Genomic DNA, 21,305 nt, shown 5'->3' with positions numbered 1-21,305 from the left:
TTACAGTGGAGCTAACTTGCGAAAGGTATAAGTAAAGGCGTACCAAAGTGTTGCTTAATCTCGAGCCTCTGCCAAGTCTTATCCGCCTTTATGCACAGAAAATGCAGCCGCTACGCACGCCAGTTAAAATTCGGGCAGCTGTAGATATGTTGAAAATGGACGGATATAATATTGTAGGCAATCCCAGCAATACTATATCAAATTATTGTTAAAAGTTGCATGAAAGGTATAGCAGTACTGAACGCCCATAATGGGGCATTTGATGTATTGGATGGTGCAGTCCTGCCCCACAGTGGCCCTTCTTTGAGAGGCGCTCACTTTTTGAGTGCAGTGATTCCACTTGAAGATACCATAAAACTGTGTAGCTTTTGGTCTGGCATTGCCATTTTTCACGCGGTAGGCTTTCATTGCTTGCCAAAAGCATTGCAGAAACCACCTTAGCCTGAATGTAGTGCACCTTCTATGCTACAAGCCACCATCCAACATCAGCAGGGCTAGGCCTGGCAACTTTTGGCGAGCGTCGCACTGCCAGTACATCCAGCACTCTGCAGAGCACTTCCTAGTCTGCCTCTTTCATTGCCATCCACGCGTGTTTCCTGCAACAGAGTGGCACTTAGATTGTTGCACACTGTATTGGGCAAGTTGGAAATAGTTCAACTAAGGGAAGGCGCTATTTAACAGCCGGAGGTTAATTGAAAGAACACAGGGCACTTATAAGGTGAAAATATGTGGAACAGAGGAAAAACACTAAGGATTACATTGCTAGGGAAAGGCGCTTATCAAGGAATGTTATCGTGTTTTCCGGTAACGCAGCTGACAGTTTTGCCACACACCTGTCTGAATTTGCAGCACTGCAGTATGCTTCAAACGTTTCCCCGCCTGTCTTGTTACTGCAGTAGTATTCGTATTATGCAAATCTGGCAGGCAAAGGTGATTTTAGCATTTGCAGCAGTGCTGCACGAGATTAGAAGGAATTCTTGCATGCCAAGGGAAATTTTCATGCTCTTTCAGACTGATGTTAATGCACTTGGCCATAATTTATCTTTTCGCATGTGCACTGACAAACATCTTTTTTGTAAGAGGCCGGCTTCTTTGTGCCGTATGTCAGTTGATGTGAAGTATTGTTTACATAGTATGGGGTTCTGGTGTCCGTGAGGAGAAGGCATCTTCAGCTTACCCAAGAGTCTTTCTGCCAACTCTCTGGATAGCCTGCTTCATGGGGTTATGGCAACCTCCTCAATCTGGCAGGGACATTTTGGCTATCCTGCTGAGAGCCCTCAAAATCATGAGCTGTCACTATCGCAGTTTGCCTGGTTCAAATATAAAGTGGGATCATCATACTTGAAACATATTCCATGTTTGAGGCAGCTCGTTACATTTACTACACAAGCTTATGTGCAGAAGTACACTGCATGGAATTTCAGCTTCACTCCTCTTCACTTTATTACAGAATAACAGCTTGAGTTAGTGCTGCGTGGTACCCAGAAATGTGGCGCAGAATAGAAAACACAATACCAACTGAAACTGCACACGCACTTCCTCTTCACCACTTAGCTACAACACCCTCTTCTACACCCAAGTACATCTTCTTTGCCAAGCAGTTAGTAGCACACTCATACCTGTACAACACTAACGTCGTCCAATCATGACCGTCACAAATTCCACCACAAATACGCACACTAGAAAAAACCACGACACATCTGCTACCTACATCGACACATCGGCTACCACATATGACGTTCACATTCACTTCTAGCACGAATCCAGTCTTTAAAGATCCGAATTGGCCTCCATAACTCTGATTTGAAAATTTGGCAAACCCCCTTGATGACACCAAAAAAACCATTCACTTCTGCAGGAACCAGTCTCTACATAAACAAAGAAATGCATCTTGCCCGGCATGTCTAAGAAGCGGTGCGAGCAATGAGCACATGTACTTGAGTATAGGTAGGATCAAAACAGGGCCCACAGTACAAGAAAGGTATGTCAGAATAACAGCTTTAGGGGCTATAATAAACTCAAATGGATTCCTCAATAAAAGAAATTTCTTTCTTGTGTAAAGGCAGCCAGGCTTCACTAACACATGTGCCATCTTTCTTCTGAATCCAAAATTCCTCTAACATTTTGCAGGCAATCTTGTCCAGACTATTCCCTAAAATCTTAAGCCTACTAAACGACGGCTCACACTTGCACTTATGACAATGCAGGGGTAAATTTGACCGCTATTCTCTGTGGACTTCTAATGTTCCCTCGCTCCATCATTAATACATCTTCAAGTCTGGCCTATGTATACTTCTCCACACATCAGTGGAACCTTGTAAACCACACCCACCACACAGCCTATAAAACTCTTTACATGCTTCTTATCACATTGGCGTTTCTTTCTCCTCCTTATTCTTGCACACAAACCGGCCAGTTTTTTTGGCGCAGAAAACACAACCGGCACCTCATACCTGCCTGCCACCTTCTTCAGGCAATGCGCCTTTCTATGCATATAAGGAATTACTTTTCTATTCACGTGACTATTCGTTGCACCGCATTTCTAAGTCACTTTGTTTTTCTGTTGTATGTAGCGAGCGGGAGGGAAAAAATTTTTTACAGTTGAACCTCATTATAACGAAGTAGTACAGGTCGCAACAACCTGTTTGTTATATCTGATACTCGTTATTAAAGTATGCGCCCGATTTCCTGTGAATAGGTCTGCTAGATAGTGCTGTTAGAGGAACTAGAGGGTATGAAATGGGATGTCATAGGGCTTAGTGAGGTTACGAGGGCAAATGAGGCACATATTGCACTGAAGACCGGGCATGTACTGTGTTATCGAGGTTTACCGGAGAAGCGAGAACTAGGGGTAGGTTTCCTTGTCAATAAGTATATAGCTGGTAATATAGACGAATTCTGTAGCATTAATGAGAGGGTGGCAGGCCTCGTAATTAGGCTTAATAAACGGTATAAACTTAAGGTTGTACAGGCCTACGCGCCTACATGTAGTTATGATGACCAGGCACTCGAAAACTTCTATGAAGATCTAGAATTGGCAATGCGGAAAGGAAAGACGCAGTATACTATACTAATGGGCGACTTAATGCCAAAGTAGGGAAAAAGCAGGCAGCAGATCAGGCAGGGGGTGATTATGGCATTGGTTCTAGGAATAGCAGGGGGGTTACTAGTTGAGTTTGCAGAGCACAATAACTTAAGAATCATGAACACCTTCAGCAAATGGAAGAACCAGAAGTGGACATGGAAAAGCCCTAACAGGGAAACTAAAAATGAAATTGACTTCATAATGTGTTCTAACCCCGTTGTTGTGCAGGACATAAAGGTACTCGGGAAGGTGCGATGCAGTGACCACAGGATGGTAAGGTCTCGAATTAGTCTAAATCTGAAAAGAGAACGAAACAGATTAGTAAGAAAAATGTTCATCAACAAATTTGCGGTGAGGGGGAGGGCAGAAAAGTTCAGTATCTTGCTACAGAATAAATATTTAGCTCTAACCGAGGATGACGACATTAGCCTGGAAGCAATGAACAATAATTTCAAAGATATCATTACTGAGTGCGATGTAGAAGTATGTGGTAAGATAGTTAGAGAGGATACCCGTAAGCTGTCTAAGAAGACGAAGGATTTGATTAAGAAACACCAAAGTATGAAAGTTTCCAATCCAACAGACCAGATAGAATTGGCAGAGATATCAAAGCTAATCAATAAGCGCAAAGTGGCCGATATAAGTATAACATGGAGAAAATTGAGCATGCTGTAAAGAACGGGGGAAGCCTTAAAGCGATGAAGAAGAAATTGGGCATAGGCAATAACCAGATGTATGCGATAAGGGCCAAGGCGGGCAACGTCATCACAAATATGGGCAAGATAGTCAAAGTAGCCGAGGAGTTCTATACTGATCTCTACAGCAGCCAACAAAGTCATGACTATAATGAAATTGGCGGTTGGGAAATGCAGTCAGACGTCAGGTAACTATAGTCCTTCCTGTGCATTGTTGCGCTTACGTAGGAACTGGGACACAATCGGAGACGACACAGAACAGATGTGTCCGATTGTGTCCCAGTTCCTACGTAAGCGCAACATTGCACAGGAATAACAACCACCAACTAGCCCAATTTGAAACTCTCCTAAGGTAACTATAGATTTGTTGAAGGAGGGGGGGGGGGGGGGGGGGGGCATGCTGGGAAAACTGGCCACCCTGTATAAGTAATGTCTGGTGTCATCGACGATACTGGAACCATGGAAGAACGCAGACATTATCCTCATTCATAAAAAAGGGGACGCTAAGGACTTGAAAAATTACAGACCAATTAGCTTACAGTTTGTTACGGACAACCTTAGACTGCAATCAAGCAAAGGATCAAGCAGGTTTTCGGAAACGGTACTCTACTATTGATCATATCCATACCATCAACCAGGTAATAGAAAAATGTTCGGATTATAACCAGCCTTTATACATAGCATTCATTGATTACAAAAAAGCATTTGACTCAGTTGAAACATCGGCGGTGATGCAGGTATTGTGAAATCAAGGTGTAGACGAGCTGTACGTGAAAGTGCTGGAAGATATATATAGTGGCTGCACAGCAATCATAGTTCTGCATAAAGAAAGTAACAAAATTCTTATAAAGAAAGGTGTTAGGCAAGGAAACACGATCTCCCCAGTACTATTCACAGCTTGCTTAGAAGAAGTATTCAGAGGCTTGGAATGGGAGCAGTTAGGGATAAGGGTAGATGAAAAATACCTCAGTAATCTGCGATTTGCTGATGACATTGCCTTGCTAAGTAACTCGGGGGATGAATTGCAAAGAATGATTGATTGATTTATTTATTTTATTAGAACCTCAAGGGCCCCCAGGTGGGACATTACATGAGGGGTGGGCACTTGAACGGTGGTTAAAAATGGTTTTTGTGAAATGATTACAAAGATGATGAGGCTTCTTCGATGGCAGTCTTGAAATGAGCAGGGTCGGAGATTAGGGCAAGGCTGCCGGGAAGTTCATTCCAGTCGCGAGCTGTGTACACGAAAAAAGACTTCTGGAAAGTAGTAGTGCGGGATGACGCTGTTAGAATGGCCTGTGTGGGATGTTCGACGTACCGGTTGGATGAGCTGGAGGTGAACTATGAAAAACTTGCGATGAAGGCAGAGGCGTAAATTTTGGCGACGGGAAGTGAGAGAAGGCAGTTGAAGTTTTAATGCGGATATGCTGGAATATCTTGAGTAGTTTGATAGGATAAAGCGAATAGCACTGTTCTGTACAGATTCAAGAGCTGTGTTAAGGTTAGTCTGATGAGGGTCAAAGATAGCGCTGGCGTATTCAAGTTTAGGTCGCACAAGTGTTTTGTAAGTTAAGTTTTAAGGAAGAAGGAGCCATGCGTAGATTACGACGAAGGTAGCTAATTGTTCGGTTAGAAGAATTTGTTATGTGGTTGACGTGGTACGTCCAAGATAAATCTCTAGTGAGGTTAATACCAAGGTATTTAAAATAGTTAGTGGAAGTAACGGCAGAATCAATAATTTTATAAGCATGTGGGGTATAATTTCGGCGGCAATGGAAAGAAAGTAGTACGGTCTTTGTAGTGTTTAGAGACATTAGCCACGTTGAGCACCATTGGTGTATGCTATTAAGATCATATTGATGGAGAGAAATGTCATCGGTGTTAGTTATAGGGCGGTAGATTACACAATCATCCGCGAAAAGGCGTATGACCTCGACAGGAAAAGTAAAAAAGTGGGCTCAATTTGCAGAAGACTAAGGCAATGTTCAATAGCCTAGGGAAGGAACAGCAGTTTATGAAGCACTGGAAGTAGTAGGTGAATATGTCTATTTAGGACAGATCCGGACCATGAAAGGGAATCAACAAGAAGAATAAGATTGGGATGGAGCGCATTTGGCAAGCACTCGCAGATTATGACTAGCAGCTTACCGGTATCGCTAAAGAGGAAAGTATATAACAGTTGCATCTTACCTATACTCACCTATGGGGCTGAAACGTGGAGGCTAACCAAGAGAGTGCTATTTAAGTTGAGGACAACACAGTGGGCTATGGAGAGAAAAATGGTAGGGATAACGTTAAGAGAACCAGAGTGGGTCAGAGAAATAACTCAAGTTACCGACATTCTAGTAGAAATTAAGAAGAAGAAATGGACATGGGCAGGACATGTAGTGCGAAGAGAGGATAACCGATGGTCGCTTAGGGTAACAAACTGGATTCCAAGGGAAGGAAAGCATAGCAGGGGGTGGCAGAAAGTTAGGTGAGCGGATGAGGTTGAGAAGTTTGCAGGTGTCAAATGGATGCACCTTGCACAGGACCGGGTTAATTGGAGGAATATGGGAGAGGCCTTCGCCCTGCAGTGGGTATAGTCAGGATGATGATGATGATGAGGTCTGCTAATAACACCAAAGAAAATGCGCACTAATGTGGATAACCCAATAGTGCAAAAATGTACAATTTTGTTATTAAAAGCTTTGTATAACCACGGCCGCTCAATGGAGGCACACTTGGGTGCGGCCCGTCGCGTCGCCCAGAAGAGCCGTATTGCGCCTAGTTCTCATCGCCACCGCTGCGGCGCCACCGCTCCGGGACGAGTCCGGGCGGAGAGCTGCGCGCAGCGGCCGTGGCTGTGCTTTCGTTTCGGCGTCCGCGTGGTCGGCGCTTGCTGAGTTTAGGATTATGAGCGGCGTTTCACACAGTATGTGATGCTATGTGCAAGTTTGCTATTGATAAAGTGATAGCGGCAAGTTATCATCACTAGGCTTTTCCAAGTCATTCGTGGTCTTCCGTTTACAACGAGAACGGGGCAGTCGTGTGCATTTAGTTGCGTTTCAACCACTGTAATAACGTATTAGATATTGCAATCTTGAAATCGGGACATGGTTTGGGGCCATTTATTCAGCGTGCACTTTTCTGGAAACTTACTATTCAGGCCTGTTCCTCCGTTTTCACTGGAAATAATATTCAAGTGGGTACCACCACCAAAACATACTAGCTAACACAAACTGTTGCAAAAGAAACAACACAAGACAGCCAGTTCGACGACACGCCCGCAGGCTCTGGCAGTTTTTTTCTCGTTTGATTATGAAGCCGCGTGATGCACAGAAGACACGTAAGCTTATTTTACAAGCGAAGAACTTTTCTCGAAAAAGGTTTATGTGCAAGCGTGATTTTTTCCACTGTCTGATTGATGTTGCCTGTCCAGTTGGTCAGCAGTGGTCGCATTAGTTTATTTAGGTCCTTAGTGTGATTGCGGTCTTCTCTCTCGCAAATCAACTCCGTAAATTGCACAAAATAGGGAAGAAGGGATGAAATTAACATGTTGCATAGCTTGCTGCTTCTTATGACCTGCAGGAACTTCATCACCTTGCTAACAAAGGTGCATGGTGATTTTCAGATACCTTAGGCGTCCATCATCAAGAAATTTGATAAGTCCAGGGTTTTGCAGGAATCACAAGGCACAAAGTTAATAAATGGATGGGGACTAATAAAATAAAATTATTGACACTCTAAAGTAAGCACTAGAAGTTATTTAAACTTTGGTAATATATAAATAATGAAAACACGGGCAGGCACTGAAAACAGAATAAATAAAAATGTTTCATGCGGTTCTGTAAAACTATTCATACTTTCTCTTCAAATGGACGTGCAAGGTAACCAGTCAAGAATTCAATCGGTGCTAACTCTGTCAGCTGCTGGTTCACACCACACATGAATGAATCCAAGCTGACTCGAAAACTCTCTCGCAGCAGACGTGATATGGCAGTTGGCAAGGTACGACTTTCATAATCACGAATGCCAAGTTTTATAGCTGTCTATTGTTGATAGGTGCATTTGCAGACTGATGCTTGCAAGATGCCAACCTGCACAAAGCATGGCAAAATGTGTATAATCTCAGTCAATATATTTTTTTTTTCGCTAGTGGTACCATCAGTATTTTCTCCGAGGTGAAAACTGCAGCCCTTGCGTCAACTTTGTCGTTCCCGCCTTTGAATTGCCTTAGGCTGCTAAAAAGCAATACTATAGACCCGCTTTCAGAGCCTGCTTTAGGGCGTACCGGAAGCTGAAAATAAGATTCGGGTAAATGCAATGCACTAGCAAGGCACACAGAAGACACTGTTGTAAGATACTCGATGTGATCAAGAAGGTACTTAATTTGCGCCACTGTGGATCTGGTTGTCATGATTGTAACTTCGTACGTTTGTTTGGTTAGCCTTGGCTTCGACGTGCCTCCTTGGACCTGAATGTCTTCGATATGGCAAAGTCCAACTCAAACCAAGAGAGTCGCTCGTCATCTGACAAATAGAGCGGCTCCTCTTGGTATCTCCATGGCTTCACTTATGCGATGTTGGGCAAGGCATACCATTTTGATATCATCGTCATAAAAGTGATCGTGGCACAGCTATCTTGAAACACACATGCTTCAGGATGACACGGGGGGTTGTCCAGGAGGAAATGAAGTGTAGCTATAACAAGTAAGGAAAATAAAGCTATTGACCTGCGCACATTAATTTTTTCAAGGTTGTTTGGCTCAACATGAGCCCGGGTGAGTAACTTAACTTGTAATGTGGGCAGTTCGGGAACACGGAGGGGACAGCTGAAGGAAGCAGGATCTTCAGTTTTATGTTCTTCCTGTAATCGTCATTTGTGAAGTGCAGTGAGTATACCAGTGACTTGTCACTCGGCTCCCACTGGCTTCCTTTTCCGTCTTAACCTTCCCAAGATATGTTTTTCAGCCATGCTGCTCGACGTTGTGAATCACACGGGAACCCATGGTAACCGATCTTTTCTTGCTTTCGTGGTGCACAGCGGCACACAGCAGTTGCCTGGCATGTGCTGCATACGCTTAGGATGCTGTTGACACAGGCACCGATGGCAAGCATGCAGAACTATCAGAACCACGTGGTTATGCTGAGTAGTCAAAACGATAACACGCGCCAACCCAGCCAGCGCGCTCCTTCCGCGTCGTCTGCTCGTCCGTGCCGGCGGCGCCCTGTCCTGGAGTGGTGGCGCCCCCGCGGAGAATGACGGCGGAAACTGTAACTTCTCCCAATACGCGCTTCCCCAGCCATTGAGGCGCGACGTGACGGGCCGCACCAAGTGCGCCTCCATTGAGCGGCCGTGGTATAACCATGAAATCTCGCCTTTCGTTTCTTGCTGGAGAGCAAAAATGAATACTCAAGAAGGGATGTTGATTCCGCGCACAATTTGCGCGACGGAGCCAACGGACGCTGGGAGCGTAGTGTGCATGCATGAGTCGGGCACCGTGGCAAAGGCACGTCAGTTTCTCACGGCATGACTAGGCAATGGGGATGACATGCCAATCAAATGCCTGTCAACCGTTGCACTGCTCGAGTCCGGTCGTGGTGTTCATGACCTCTGAGATCGCTTGAGTCCGGCCATGGCCGTTCATGACCTCCAAGATCACCGTGCACAGGATTGTGTTCGGGAGGTGATAAGTCGTTGGTGGTATAGTTTTTGTTGCCACAGCCAGATGACGTGATATGCAAATGCGCGGATGATTTAAACACACTTCTGCGGCGGGTAATTCGATGGATAGAAAAATTTAGTTTCTCGATGTTTTTTTTAGCTCTGCGCATCTTTTGCCATTTTAATGAAAAAGCTGCTTCGTTATAACCAATCTAGCGTAAAATTTTGAATTTTTCGTTTCGTTATACGAAAGAACTTCCATAGAAATAAAGCACAGACCAATCAAACTTTTCTTTTAGTTCGTTTTATCTGATAATTCGCTATATCCGTGTTCGTTATAGTGAGGTTTGGCTGTATGTGATTGTCAAGTGAATTAATGTGCACACATATGGTTGAGCCCGGGTATTTTAAATTTGTGGCTACGTCAAACACACTGGTTATGTAATAAGGGAGCAATTACTCATTGACATTCACCCTAGCACAGCCATACGGCTACAAAGGAAAGCTACCCACCTTTCTCAGAAACTTCGTAGTTAAAGAAAAATTCGTCCTGGTCCACGAATCGAACCCGGCACCACCGCCTTTCCGGGGCAGTCGCTCTACCGACTGAGCTAACCAGGATGGCTAATAGATCAGATGGTAGGGCGAGAGTGGGAATGGTGTTAGTCAATTATTTAGAGGAATCCCCCAATGTGGAGTAGATTTCTAATAAGGGAGCAATTACTCATCGACATCCACCCAAAGCGCAGCCATACGGCTACAAAGGAAACTTCGTTCCCACTTCGAGTTACAGATCAATTCGCTCTCGTCCTACCATCTGATCTGCTGGCCGTCCTAGTTAGCCCAGTCGGTAGAGCGGCTGCCCTGAAAAGACTGTGGTGCCGGGTTCGATTCCTGGATCAGGACGAATTTTTCTTTAACTACGAAGTTTCTGAGAAAGCTGTATAGCTTTCCTTTGTAGCCGTATGGCTGCGCATTGGGTGATTGTCAATGAATAATTGCTCGCTTATTACAAATCTACTCCACCTTCGGGGATTCCCCTAAATATTTGACCAACACTGGTTATGCACTCGAACAATGCAAGTTCAGCTATAGGAAACATGCACAGTATAATGAAATGGTGCTTCCCCTAAAGGCACCCTTTAGTCACTTACAGAGGTCATTGGCGGTGAGACCATGTGATAAGGTTGAAGGGGTCCTTATACTTGCTTCCAACACCTGTAGTAGAGCCAGCCTAACCGACTGAAGCCTTATGTGCGTTGCTCAGTTCATTGTTAAAGGCATTGTAGAAAGTGATTATTCTCTGTGTACTCGTAAAAGAGGTCCTATGATGGACTTGTTCGAAAGCCATTTTGACTGCAATGTGAAGCAGGTTCAGCGTGCCTTGCGAATGGTGCGCTGCCTGCAAAGCATGCACTAGTGTAGAGGCAATGTATTCTTTCCCATAGGTAAGAGATAAGCTGTATAGATTTATCACTACTTGGAAGTATCTTGTTGGCTATATCCGGGTATGACTGTGTATAAAAATAACCTTATACAGCAGCCAGCTGATCATAGCTGTGGACACTGTGTGAACTGGCTACTCGAGGATGCGGTTTGCATGCTTGGCTCCAGACGAGACCAGAATGGCTCTGATGTGCTACCAGCAAAATAAACGTCTCCTGTCCACATGTAAAACTAAAATACTTATAGTGGTTCTTCTCCCTGGCCTCGTATCATTGCTGAGGCTTTCACTCCACGATATTGATAGTGCGATCTTTCCATCTTGCCTTTAGATTTTTGTAAGCCATGTGCAAACACAGTGCCATGCACTTGCTCCAAGGGGGCCTAGGACAATCTAACCCTGAAGCAATCTAACGCTTCAGTGCACTGCACCATTTCAGTTAATATAGATGTAGGTCCAAACCTTGCATTTGGGTTGTCCTTGCCTTATGAATATGTCCAAAATATTTTTAAAATTGAACGGGAGAGGAGGAAATTAATGTAGGCTGAATAAACTTAGTTTTCATGCTGACAAATTTCACATACTTGTGACATGTGAAATTTGTCAGCATGAAAGCATGATGAATTTCAAAGGATTTTAAGTAATGGACGTCAGACGATACATTTATGACCTCTGGAACAAGTGTTCTACTGAAATCCAAATCTACAGGAATCGTTGGCACTTCAGTCTACCACATAACAGCTGAGCCGCATGAGTGGAAGGCGTGCCATTGATCTCGGTTTGCCTCTGTCTGGGGCTCTTGCTGTTGTGTTGTTCTGCATCTACTGCTTTGAAGAGCGCACACTGTGATGAAGCCATAATTATGGCATTTACTAGATAATTTTGACCAAAATTGGGCTCCTTGTATGGCTATCTTGACTTTGTATGACTCTGGCGCCAAGTGGCACATGCCTTGCGTGATTTATTTATTTATTTATTGTAAGTACCTACAGCGCCCATGAGCCATTATTGTAGGGGGGATACAACTACATACAATAACACATGCAAAGAAGATATAGGGAAACTTGTTAGCAAGGTAACACAACACACTGATAGAACACTAAATGAATTCACAAGTAGTATAAGTGATAACATAAAATACATTAACACAGCTCTGGCAAATGCACAAGATCTGGAAGAAATATATGTGTGATGTTATGTGATGTGATGGTGCCGGTGATGGTGATGGTGATGGTGATGGTGTGATGGTGTGATGTGAATGTGCCATCGCATTAAGGAAGGAGAAGACAGGAGCGGCTTCATGTATCTCAGATGCATTGTGAGAAGTATGGTGGAAGTCACGTGCCATTCCCAAGCCTAATGCTTCATAGGGCAAATAGTGACGTCATTGTGGGGTCATCAAATGTGAACTGGAGAGGAGGGGCAGCGGTGTTGTCCTCCTTCTCCACTATATGCAATAGAGGTGTGACACACACGTGGTGCCTGTCCATGCAGCTACTGCGGGATGAGCACGAGGCCCTGCAGCTGGCCTACAACAGCCTAGAGCGCAACTTCAACGCCTTGGATCGGGAGCACCAGGACCTCATCAAACGCTGGATGGCCCTCAAGTCGCGCGACGCTGATAAGCTCAATGCCGAAAATGAGCGCATGCTGCGGTAAATGATGTCCCCTATGCTTTAGTATTATTTGTTGATGCTGCTCACAGCCAGCATGGTAGTTGCTGCAAAGTGGTCCTGCTCCACAAGCTGTGGTGACTGGCACATCTTTGTCTTAGTTGTGCATGAGCGGGAAAAGGGAAAATAAACTGCTCTTTTCTGTCTTAAGGGGGACATCACTCTTGGGACATTTTCCTTTACATTTAGACTAAATTAAATGAAAATACACAACCTTATCAATTTTTTAGGCTGATTTCAACTATGTACTCAGTACTCTGATTTATGTATTAGTTTCAAAATATTCAACTCTTTCACTCCTTTGTTTATGGGAGCAATATAGAAAAAAACTAATAATCAGAAAACTATTATTGACATTTGACTAGATAGTACAGGTTAATCTCGTTACAAGAAACACTCTGTTATAAGAGACACTTGAAAATGGTTTGGTTGGCTTTCCTATGTCTGCCATGTTGACAGCATTGCATACAAAAGTCATGGTTACAAGAGACACTCGGTTACTAAGCACAACTTTTTCAGGTCCCTGGAATAAATTCTTCACTATTTATAAGAGACAACCCAGGTGTGCTCATACAATGCAGCTGAAGCGCACCAACTCATAAATGATGCATTTTGGATTTCCTTAGCTCAATTCTGTTCCATATCAGCGTCCTTTTTGTTGTATATGTCAGGAACTGAGAATGAGTGCTTCCCCATTATTGGGAAGTCAAAACGACCCTGTTGTTTCAACCACTGGCATCGCATTACTGTCACCTTCGAAGCAAATCGAAATGCATGAATGACATCCAGCATATTTAACTCCTCGCTGTTAAAATTTGATCACAAGATGAAAGCTCAGAATCCCGATGCCTTCCTCTTTGTGTACAATGCTTCTTGCACCACCAAAGTTCTCGTGCTCAAAGCCACCAAAGTTATTTTTTCCCTTCAAACTCCACACCCTGCTTTCAACCAGTAGACAAAAGCATTATGAACTCTCTCAAGTTGCTATACAAAACAAGATTGGTAGAACGCCTGTTGCTCAGGGGGCAGCAAGACTGTACAATAGTAATTGATGCGAAGTTTGCTGTTTAGGTGATTTCAGGTGTCTAGAATTTTTTCCCTCCAAACTCCACACCCTACTTTCAACCAATAGACAAAGGCATTATGCACTCTGTCAAGTTGCTGTACAAAACAAGGTTGGTAGAGCACCTGTTGCTCAACGGGCAGCAAGACTGTACAATAGTAATTGATGCGAAGTTTGCTGTTCAGGTGACTTCAGGTGTCTAGAATTTTTTCCCTCCAAACTCCACACCCTACTTTCAACCAATAGACAAAGGCATTATGCACTCTGTCAAGTTGCTGTACAAAACAAGGTTGGTAGAACACCTGTTGCTCAACGGGCAGCAAGACTGTACAATAGTAATTAATGCGAAGTTTGCTGTTTAGGTGATTTCAGGTGTCTAGAATTTTTTCCCTCCAAACTCCACACCCTACTTTCAACCAATAGACAAAGATATTATGCACTCTGTCAAGTTGCTGTACAAAACAAGGTTGGTAGAACACCTGTTGCTCAACGGACAGCAAGACTGTACAATAGTAATTAATGCGAAGTTTGTTGTTCAGGTGATTTCAGGTGTCTGGAGTGGCCTGAGAAGTGATGCTGTGAAAAACAAGCACGCTTTAAATGCGATGACATGATGTAAGAGGGCCTATATATGGATACTGTGGAAAGCTTTCTTGCAGATGAAGCTTGGGCGAGCATCCGAGAGACTGCTGAGGTATCAGAATCTATTGAGGAATTTGTATCTGCAGATGCAGATCTTGTGTGCTTCCGAAAAGCTTACAAACTGTGCGATTCTCGCGCAAGTAAATGGCACATGTGCCATAGAAAATGACTACGAGGACATTTCAGAGGAAAAGTGTCAACATATGAGGGTGACGAGCATGTAAGATTGCTTCAAAGGTATTAGAGCAACAGGAAGACTTGCAAAGTCAAGTGCTTTACTACCAGAATTTGGGCAGGAACACACTCTGCACTCACAAAAGTACATATAACTTCTTTAAGCTTTCCTGGACAAATTCCCTGTTAATGCGTGTGAATGCATTTATATGCTGATGTGAAATAAACTGATCAGCACAGTGCTATTAGAATTTTTGGTTACAAGAGACTTTGCTTACAAGAAACATCTTTTTCGGGTCCCTTGCGTGTCTCTTGTAACGAGGTTTTACTGTATACAGTATAAGGACAATAATGTAGGAACTGCTTTTATGATTGCAGGGGTGGAAGTGCGGCTCCAATTGCTCCATTCTGCTCCAAACTGCTTTGCCTGCTTCATCCTGCTCTGAAATGCAATATTGCTCCAAAACTGCTCCAAACTGGCTGCCTTGATTTTCTGCCATCAAATTTAGCAGAACTCGGGAACAATGTCACAGCGCCAGGGGCAAAGATATAACACATCTTGCACTGGGCTTAATACAAATGAAATTTTTGTAAGGGAAGGAAGCATGGAGCATAATAAATATTTGTTCGCAAGTAAATTTAGTATGAGCCACAGGTGATTAGAGATAGTTAATTTCAAAAGAAATGCTCTATGTATGTGACGTAGCACCTCCTTCCAGCCTTTTGAATTGCCAGTGGAAAGAGTAGCAAACGAAGCAGATAGCGTAAACTACCACGAGCTGTTAGGAAACTTATCTGGCCGCAAAAAATACACAAGTCTTTGTGGTGCTTTTACTATGAAAACAAGCCAATACTTAAACCTCGAGCTCCTTTGTCCCTGAGAAGCATGTCAGGCCTACGTCAGACAAAATCATACTTGAAGCGTTATGGGTTGGAACGCCAAAGCTGTCAGTCAATAGGAAGCTTCTCAAGAGCGTAGGAAGGGCATTGCTCAAGCAAAGACTGATAAATTATTGGCAGGAGGCAGAGCTGAATTATGATATATACCCTTCAATGCTATTTGTCTATATCCCAAAGCTGCTCCAAAATGCTCAAGCCGCTTCCACTCCTGCAGACCTCCTCCCTGTTTACTAACAAACAAGGCGATCGAGGTGGCGCTGCAGTCATCTGCGATTCCACAAAAAAGTATGAGAGTGGCACCAAGCTTATCTAGTCTGAAGGCGCCTTTTTGGCAGACCAAATAACAAATTCTCTGGAATTTATCAGCTACGGCCAGACATAGGATCAAAAAAGATCATGTAATACCCCGTATTTGAAGGCTTTGAGCTGTATTCTAAATAAAATAGGTAGATATGCACAAGATGTCATGCCCATTCATCTGGACTCCAAATTAATATCACTGCTCAAGCGCATCCAAGTGGTAGACTCGGCATTTGAATCCGTCAAGTCAAAATAAGTAAATACATTAGAAGTGCACCAGCAAGCGTTACGTTTGCTACTGGTCTGTTCCAAGTGGTTGCTAAGGTCATCCTGTGTTGTATATATATATCTTTACATGCTTTGGCCGTTTGTCTTGTCAGAGATGAGTTGGAAAGGCATTGAACTTGCATAAAAAGGAATTAGGTTGTAGATTTTGTAGTTGAAAAAACGAAGACGGCAATCATCAACGGCATTTGACCTTAGAAACGTGCTCCAAAATGCTCGAGCGCTGTGATTGAGGCAATATTAGCCATTTTATGACTTGTTGAAGTTTGATGTAGGCAAAAGTGATGTATGAGCCATTTAAATTGCATTAGCAAGCACGAAATGCCAAGTCTGTTCCCAATACTGTGTAACTTAATAACACAGGAAATCGCAACACTAAAGGTTGCTCCTTTGTCTGCTCTAGGTGCTCTTGTAAACTAGTAAAACTTGACTAATTTGTTTTGAGATAACAAAAAAATGTAAACACAGGTGGGATTTATTCAGCTCATTTGCGTCTTATAAAGGGGAATTAATGACCCATGAGCTATAGATTTTCAAAATGTCATTTTCAAAAAGTAGCACTTTTTTTTGTGTGATTTTTAGGCCACCCTTAAAGGGACCCTGAAAGTGGGATTGCCTGTGGAGCAAATGGCGTCGATCATGTATGAGGCATGCAAGTCCACGCGCAATAATTTGCAGATATGGCTTTTCTATTTCTGTGCCTCTTAGCACAAAGCCACCAGGTTTCTCCTGCACTGTGTGCATGAGAGCACAAGAAACAACCACATGGGCAGAATGCAGTACATGTCTGCTTTTGCCCACTAAGTGAGTTGAAGCCTTGTTTTGGTTTGTGGGTTGTCCCAAAGTGTTTGGCCTCCTTCGCAAAGTCAATCCTTGGGTGCAGCAGTTGAGCGCTCTGTAGGGGGGAATCTAGGGAGAGTGTCATCCTTACCGTTGTGGACAACCTCTCAGTTTATGATTTGAAAACATATTAATCTTCCATTTTTGTTCTCTGGCCGCAGACTTGCTTTCAGATGTCTGCACCTAAAGAAGAGAGTCACAGCAGATAGTGTTCTGTCGATTTAGGAATGAAAGACGCCTTTTTGTCTCGGGCAACCCTTTACCCGGCTGTTAATTGTTCTTACACAAAACAACCATTTTTGAGAATGGCTAATGTTGACAGCTGGCAGTGATCCACATTTTTTTGTGTGTGTGCTATAATAAAGCATCTAAGTGAGTCTGTGCAGTAAAAGCTCGTTAATTGAACCTCAATAATTCCAACTTTTGGATAATTTTAACTACATTGCTGAGGCCGGCCAAGCTCCAAAAGCCCATTAATTCAAATGAGCCGGTTCCACTACGGATAGTTGCGCTGCACCGCGTGTCGGCGACCTGGTGACCAGCACATGGCGAAAGAAACACTGGTTAAGTGGCTACGCACTTTGACAAACATAAGAAGAGTGAGTAAAGCTGGAGGGTAGGGAGGCGGTTGCTTGCGATTTGTTCCGCATGACCTCCAAGACTTGCAACTCATGCTGGTTAATTCCACCCCTGTTAAATCAGAAATACCGATACGTATTTTGTCAGCGCGGCCCCACCCGACGCCCATGTCGCCTGACAGGCACTACGGGTTTCGCACCGGTTAGGCCGCGTGTGGTTATGATTACAAGGTACCATAAGTGATCGTCAAAATAGCACTCCTCAAACCTGAACTACATGTTGCGCAGTTGACCGTGCACCTCTGACGTGTGTGCGACGGCAAGTGTAATGAAACACGAACAGCCCCATTCAAAGCTGCCTTAATAGACCGACTATGCCTTAATAGACCTCAGCAACATCACTCATTGACCGCGCAGCGTGCAGCTAGCCGACCGCAGTTGTGCGACATTTCGGATAGTGGGCTTTTTATGCATTTCCATCGCTGTTATTCTACTTCTTTCAAAATGTGTGCCCATCAAGTGCCATTAAGCATTTAAACATACCATGCCTTACATGTGACGCAGGCTGCCCTACCGCGTCGCATCATGAAGGGCTAGTGCTGGCGAGGAGTAAGACTTAAGTTTTTGTCAAGATTGCTTGCACTCTGCCAATTCCCCCTAATATCAAAAGATACACACACTGTGATGTTGCAACAGATGTTTGGTTTGGGCTAGTTGGTAGCAGTTTCTTGAAGACATAGCGCAAAAAAGACGGGGACAACACAAATGTAGACAGGACAGGCGCTAACTGACAACTTTATTTTCGAGGGAAACCGCAGCACAATTTACGTCAAAACTCGCGTGACAATCAAGGGGCCTTATACTACGACCAAATACAGTTTGACAAAGGGCGGCCGACAATCTTGACCCGGAGAACCAAAAAAGAAACAAGGGAGGCCGGAAAGCGTTATCAACAGATTATATAAAACTCATTGTGAATTTAATACAACAGATGGGGTGCGAACAACATCGTGGCCAAGGGACGGTGCCACCCAACCACAGCAACGAGCGAGCCTAAAAGGGCTCAAAACAAGGGAAGTAAAAGCAGTCATAGGTCAAAACCAGAAAAAACGTGCGAGGCAAAAGCAGAGTCAGAACTAAAAACAGATAAAACGTGCGAAGAAAAAGCAGAGTCACTACTAAAAACAGATGACATGTGCGAAGCAAAAGCAGAGTCAAAAACTAAAGACATATGACACGTGCGAAGCAAAAGCAGAGTCAAAAACTAAAGACATATGAAACGTGCGAAGCAAAAGCGGAGTCATAAGCTAAAACAGACGATACATGGGAAGCAAAAGCAGAGTCAAAACTAAAAACAGACTCAGGAGTGTAGAAGGCTCCCCGCTAAAACATTGAAATGCTAAGCAAGAATGATCAGGATGGGCGAGTGGAAGAACAATTATCACCAATTATCAACAATCAAGGGGCCCTTGATTGTCACGTGAGTTTTGACATAAATTGTGCTGCAGTTTTCCTCGAAAATAAAGTTGTCAGTTAGCGCCTGTCCTGTCTACATTTGTGTTGTCCCCGTCTTTTTTGCGCTATGTCTTCAAGAAACTGTGATGTTATCGCTGCAGGGAATCTTGGCGCACTGCTAAGAAATGAGCTGGGGGCTGCAACAGAGGGACGTGCTAACGACTAACACTTATTTTTTTGGAATACAGCTCTTTGGTGCCCGTTCCTGTGTTTCAAGGCGTTGCCATCGGCATTGTTCCTCGTAACCAGGTTCTGCATTGCGCGCGCAAAAGGGCTGACTAAGTAGGGCAGGAAAGCGTCCACTGGCATCGCATACTCCCGGCATAAAGATCGATTCTGCCCAGAATGCGGTGAACTTTGATGCGTTCGGCGGAACGCTGGTTGTGTTTGATGCAACGCTCAATAGCCTGCACCACCCGAGCCGAAATGCATAGCCGTCGCCGTCCGTCACTGCAAACCGCTTGCCTGTATAAGTAGTTTATTCTCTGCCAGTTATTTCTAACCCATGAGTGAGGCAACCGGTAGAATTCCTTCGTCTGCCACTGCGTGCAAGTTCCTCTGCCTAGTACCGCCGCCTTTCAGTACCACCGCCTTTCCTGTTGTAGCGCAGGTCACGTATGCGTTTAGATCAAGAACTGTTAGGGAAGCGTTTCTTGAAGAAGGAATACATGTGAACATAAAAAGTTGTCTGTAATCGTACTGCATGTCTTGCTTGAGTTTTTTGCCTCAATCTTGAAAAGCTGAAAAAGGAAGAGCTGTGCTGAAATTTCGCATTAGGAAGTAACGTAATCGTCGGCAATTTTTTTCTCAAATTCTCAGTGGCAAATGGGGGGGTTAAGTTAATTATGTGTTTGGGTTCATTGCACTAGTGAATACGGTAAATTTACCATAATGCAAATGGTTCTTGTCAGGTTTTTCGAGGCATTTCGACAATGTTCGAATTAGCGAGCTTTTACTATACTTGCGCATACAGTGTTAAGTGGGGATAGGGCACCGGGCCCCTGAGGATATGTACCACTGCCAATGAGCTGACAAAGTATTTTATGTGATAATGCCAGGGTTCCATGTCTCATAAAGGCAGCATCATTGTGATCATCATTGTTAGCACCACTGGTTATGAATTAAAAATTTTAACAGGGTCATGATGTCACCGCTACATTACCTCACAGAGGGACTTGAAACACCCCACAATGCTCATGTTAATTGTGACGTCAAGCGTGGCATAAACCCACGACTCTTATAAAGGTTGCCACATGTGAAAAATGATTCAACTTTACAAAGTACTAATCGATTTTACCTTTAAAAAACTTTTGAAAAATTTTAGTCGTCATTTTAACCCACACCCTTTCTTAGTTTGTGAGCCAGACATGCTCCTGACGAGGGCACACAAGGCTTGGGAATGAGCTTGATGGATCTTTCATGTAAAGTGTAATCAGAAGGACCGCCCTTCAGCAGCGCTTAAGTATGCCTCTAATTTTTTTAATAGATGCACTGCACTTTATGTATTACTCATGAATAGAGAGCAAAAATGACTTCACATACAATCAGTGAGAAGTATGCTGCCTATATGCATAAGTGTTACTTTTCTACAGCATACTACATGATTGTGTGGTCCATCTATGGAAAGAGATACTAGTGTTCATTTCTGACTTCTTACTGCCAGTCTAGCCAGGCCGGCCTAGCCTGCTCTTAGTGCTGGGCTGGTAGGGACGAAAGCTGCACTCCGTGCTGACCAAGTGCATTTCTGTGTGTCCACCCAGTATATGCTGCGCCAGTGCATCATCCATCTCCCCGCTCCTGTCTCTCCCCAGTGCTGTGCGCATGTACATTGCTTAGGAGTAGCGTCTTGTCGTCCCTCCTCCCCTGTCGCAGCGCCGGTAAAATATGGAAAATATCGGAATAGCGTCCCTGACACGGGGTGCAAGGATCCCGATGTCTTCAATTCCCATCTGCCCATGTTGGCAGTAGGGGTGTACATGAGCCGAAATTCTGAGCCTGGATCTTTCCAATCTGAATCCAGATCATGAATCCAGCAGCGCTCAAGTTTCTTCCGCTGCTCTAACTTGTGGCTGGCACAACTAATACCTTCTTACCAAGAAGATCAAGTTTTTTTGTACACAGCTTCCTTGCTTCTCTGAAAGCACGCAGGCTCTATGAGCAAAGGGTTAATTCTATGGTGAGCTCATCTTGCCCATCGTGTGCCTTTCATGGCACAACGTGGGCACTTTGGCTGTAGGTGCTACGCCCCTCTTAAGCCAGGAGAGGCACAACAAGGCGCAAATCTCGAAATTAATGAAGTGACTTGGTTGGGGTGCGTGGTGGACGTCTGGCAAAAACTCAGAGGCTCTGGCATTGGCAGGAAACACTGTGCAGCCGACACCCCTATTGCACCATGGCTATATTTGTGCTTTTGCAAAAGTTGCGTGTAGCACTCAGAATTGCTGTGTCCTACCCGTACCGCCCAA

General features: G+C 44.0%; 1 protein-coding gene across 3 annotated transcripts in view; it reads left to right on the top strand.

Annotated features, from left to right (window-relative positions):
- LOC146201375 (autophagy-related protein 16-1-like) overlaps positions 1-21,305 on the top strand; it is a 204,753-nt gene that overhangs the window by 53,109 nt on the left and 130,339 nt on the right. For all 3 annotated transcript variants that reach the window (XM_084595800.1, XM_084595803.1, XM_084595801.1), the window contains exon 6: positions 12,365-12,525. In XM_084595800.1, the coding sequence (XP_084451926.1) occupies positions 12,365-12,525 (161 nt within the window). The remainder of the gene's footprint in view (positions 1-12,364; positions 12,526-21,305) is intronic.

The sequence above is a fragment of the Amblyomma maculatum genome, chromosome 2 (genome assembly GCF_055883805.1).
Source record: "Amblyomma maculatum isolate TAMU_Amacu chromosome 2, ASM5588380v1, whole genome shotgun sequence".
Taxonomy (NCBI): Eukaryota; Metazoa; Arthropoda; class Arachnida; order Ixodida; family Ixodidae; genus Amblyomma; species Amblyomma maculatum.
The sequence above is the reverse complement of the archived record's forward strand: the minus strand, read 5'-3'. Positions and strand labels throughout refer to the sequence as shown.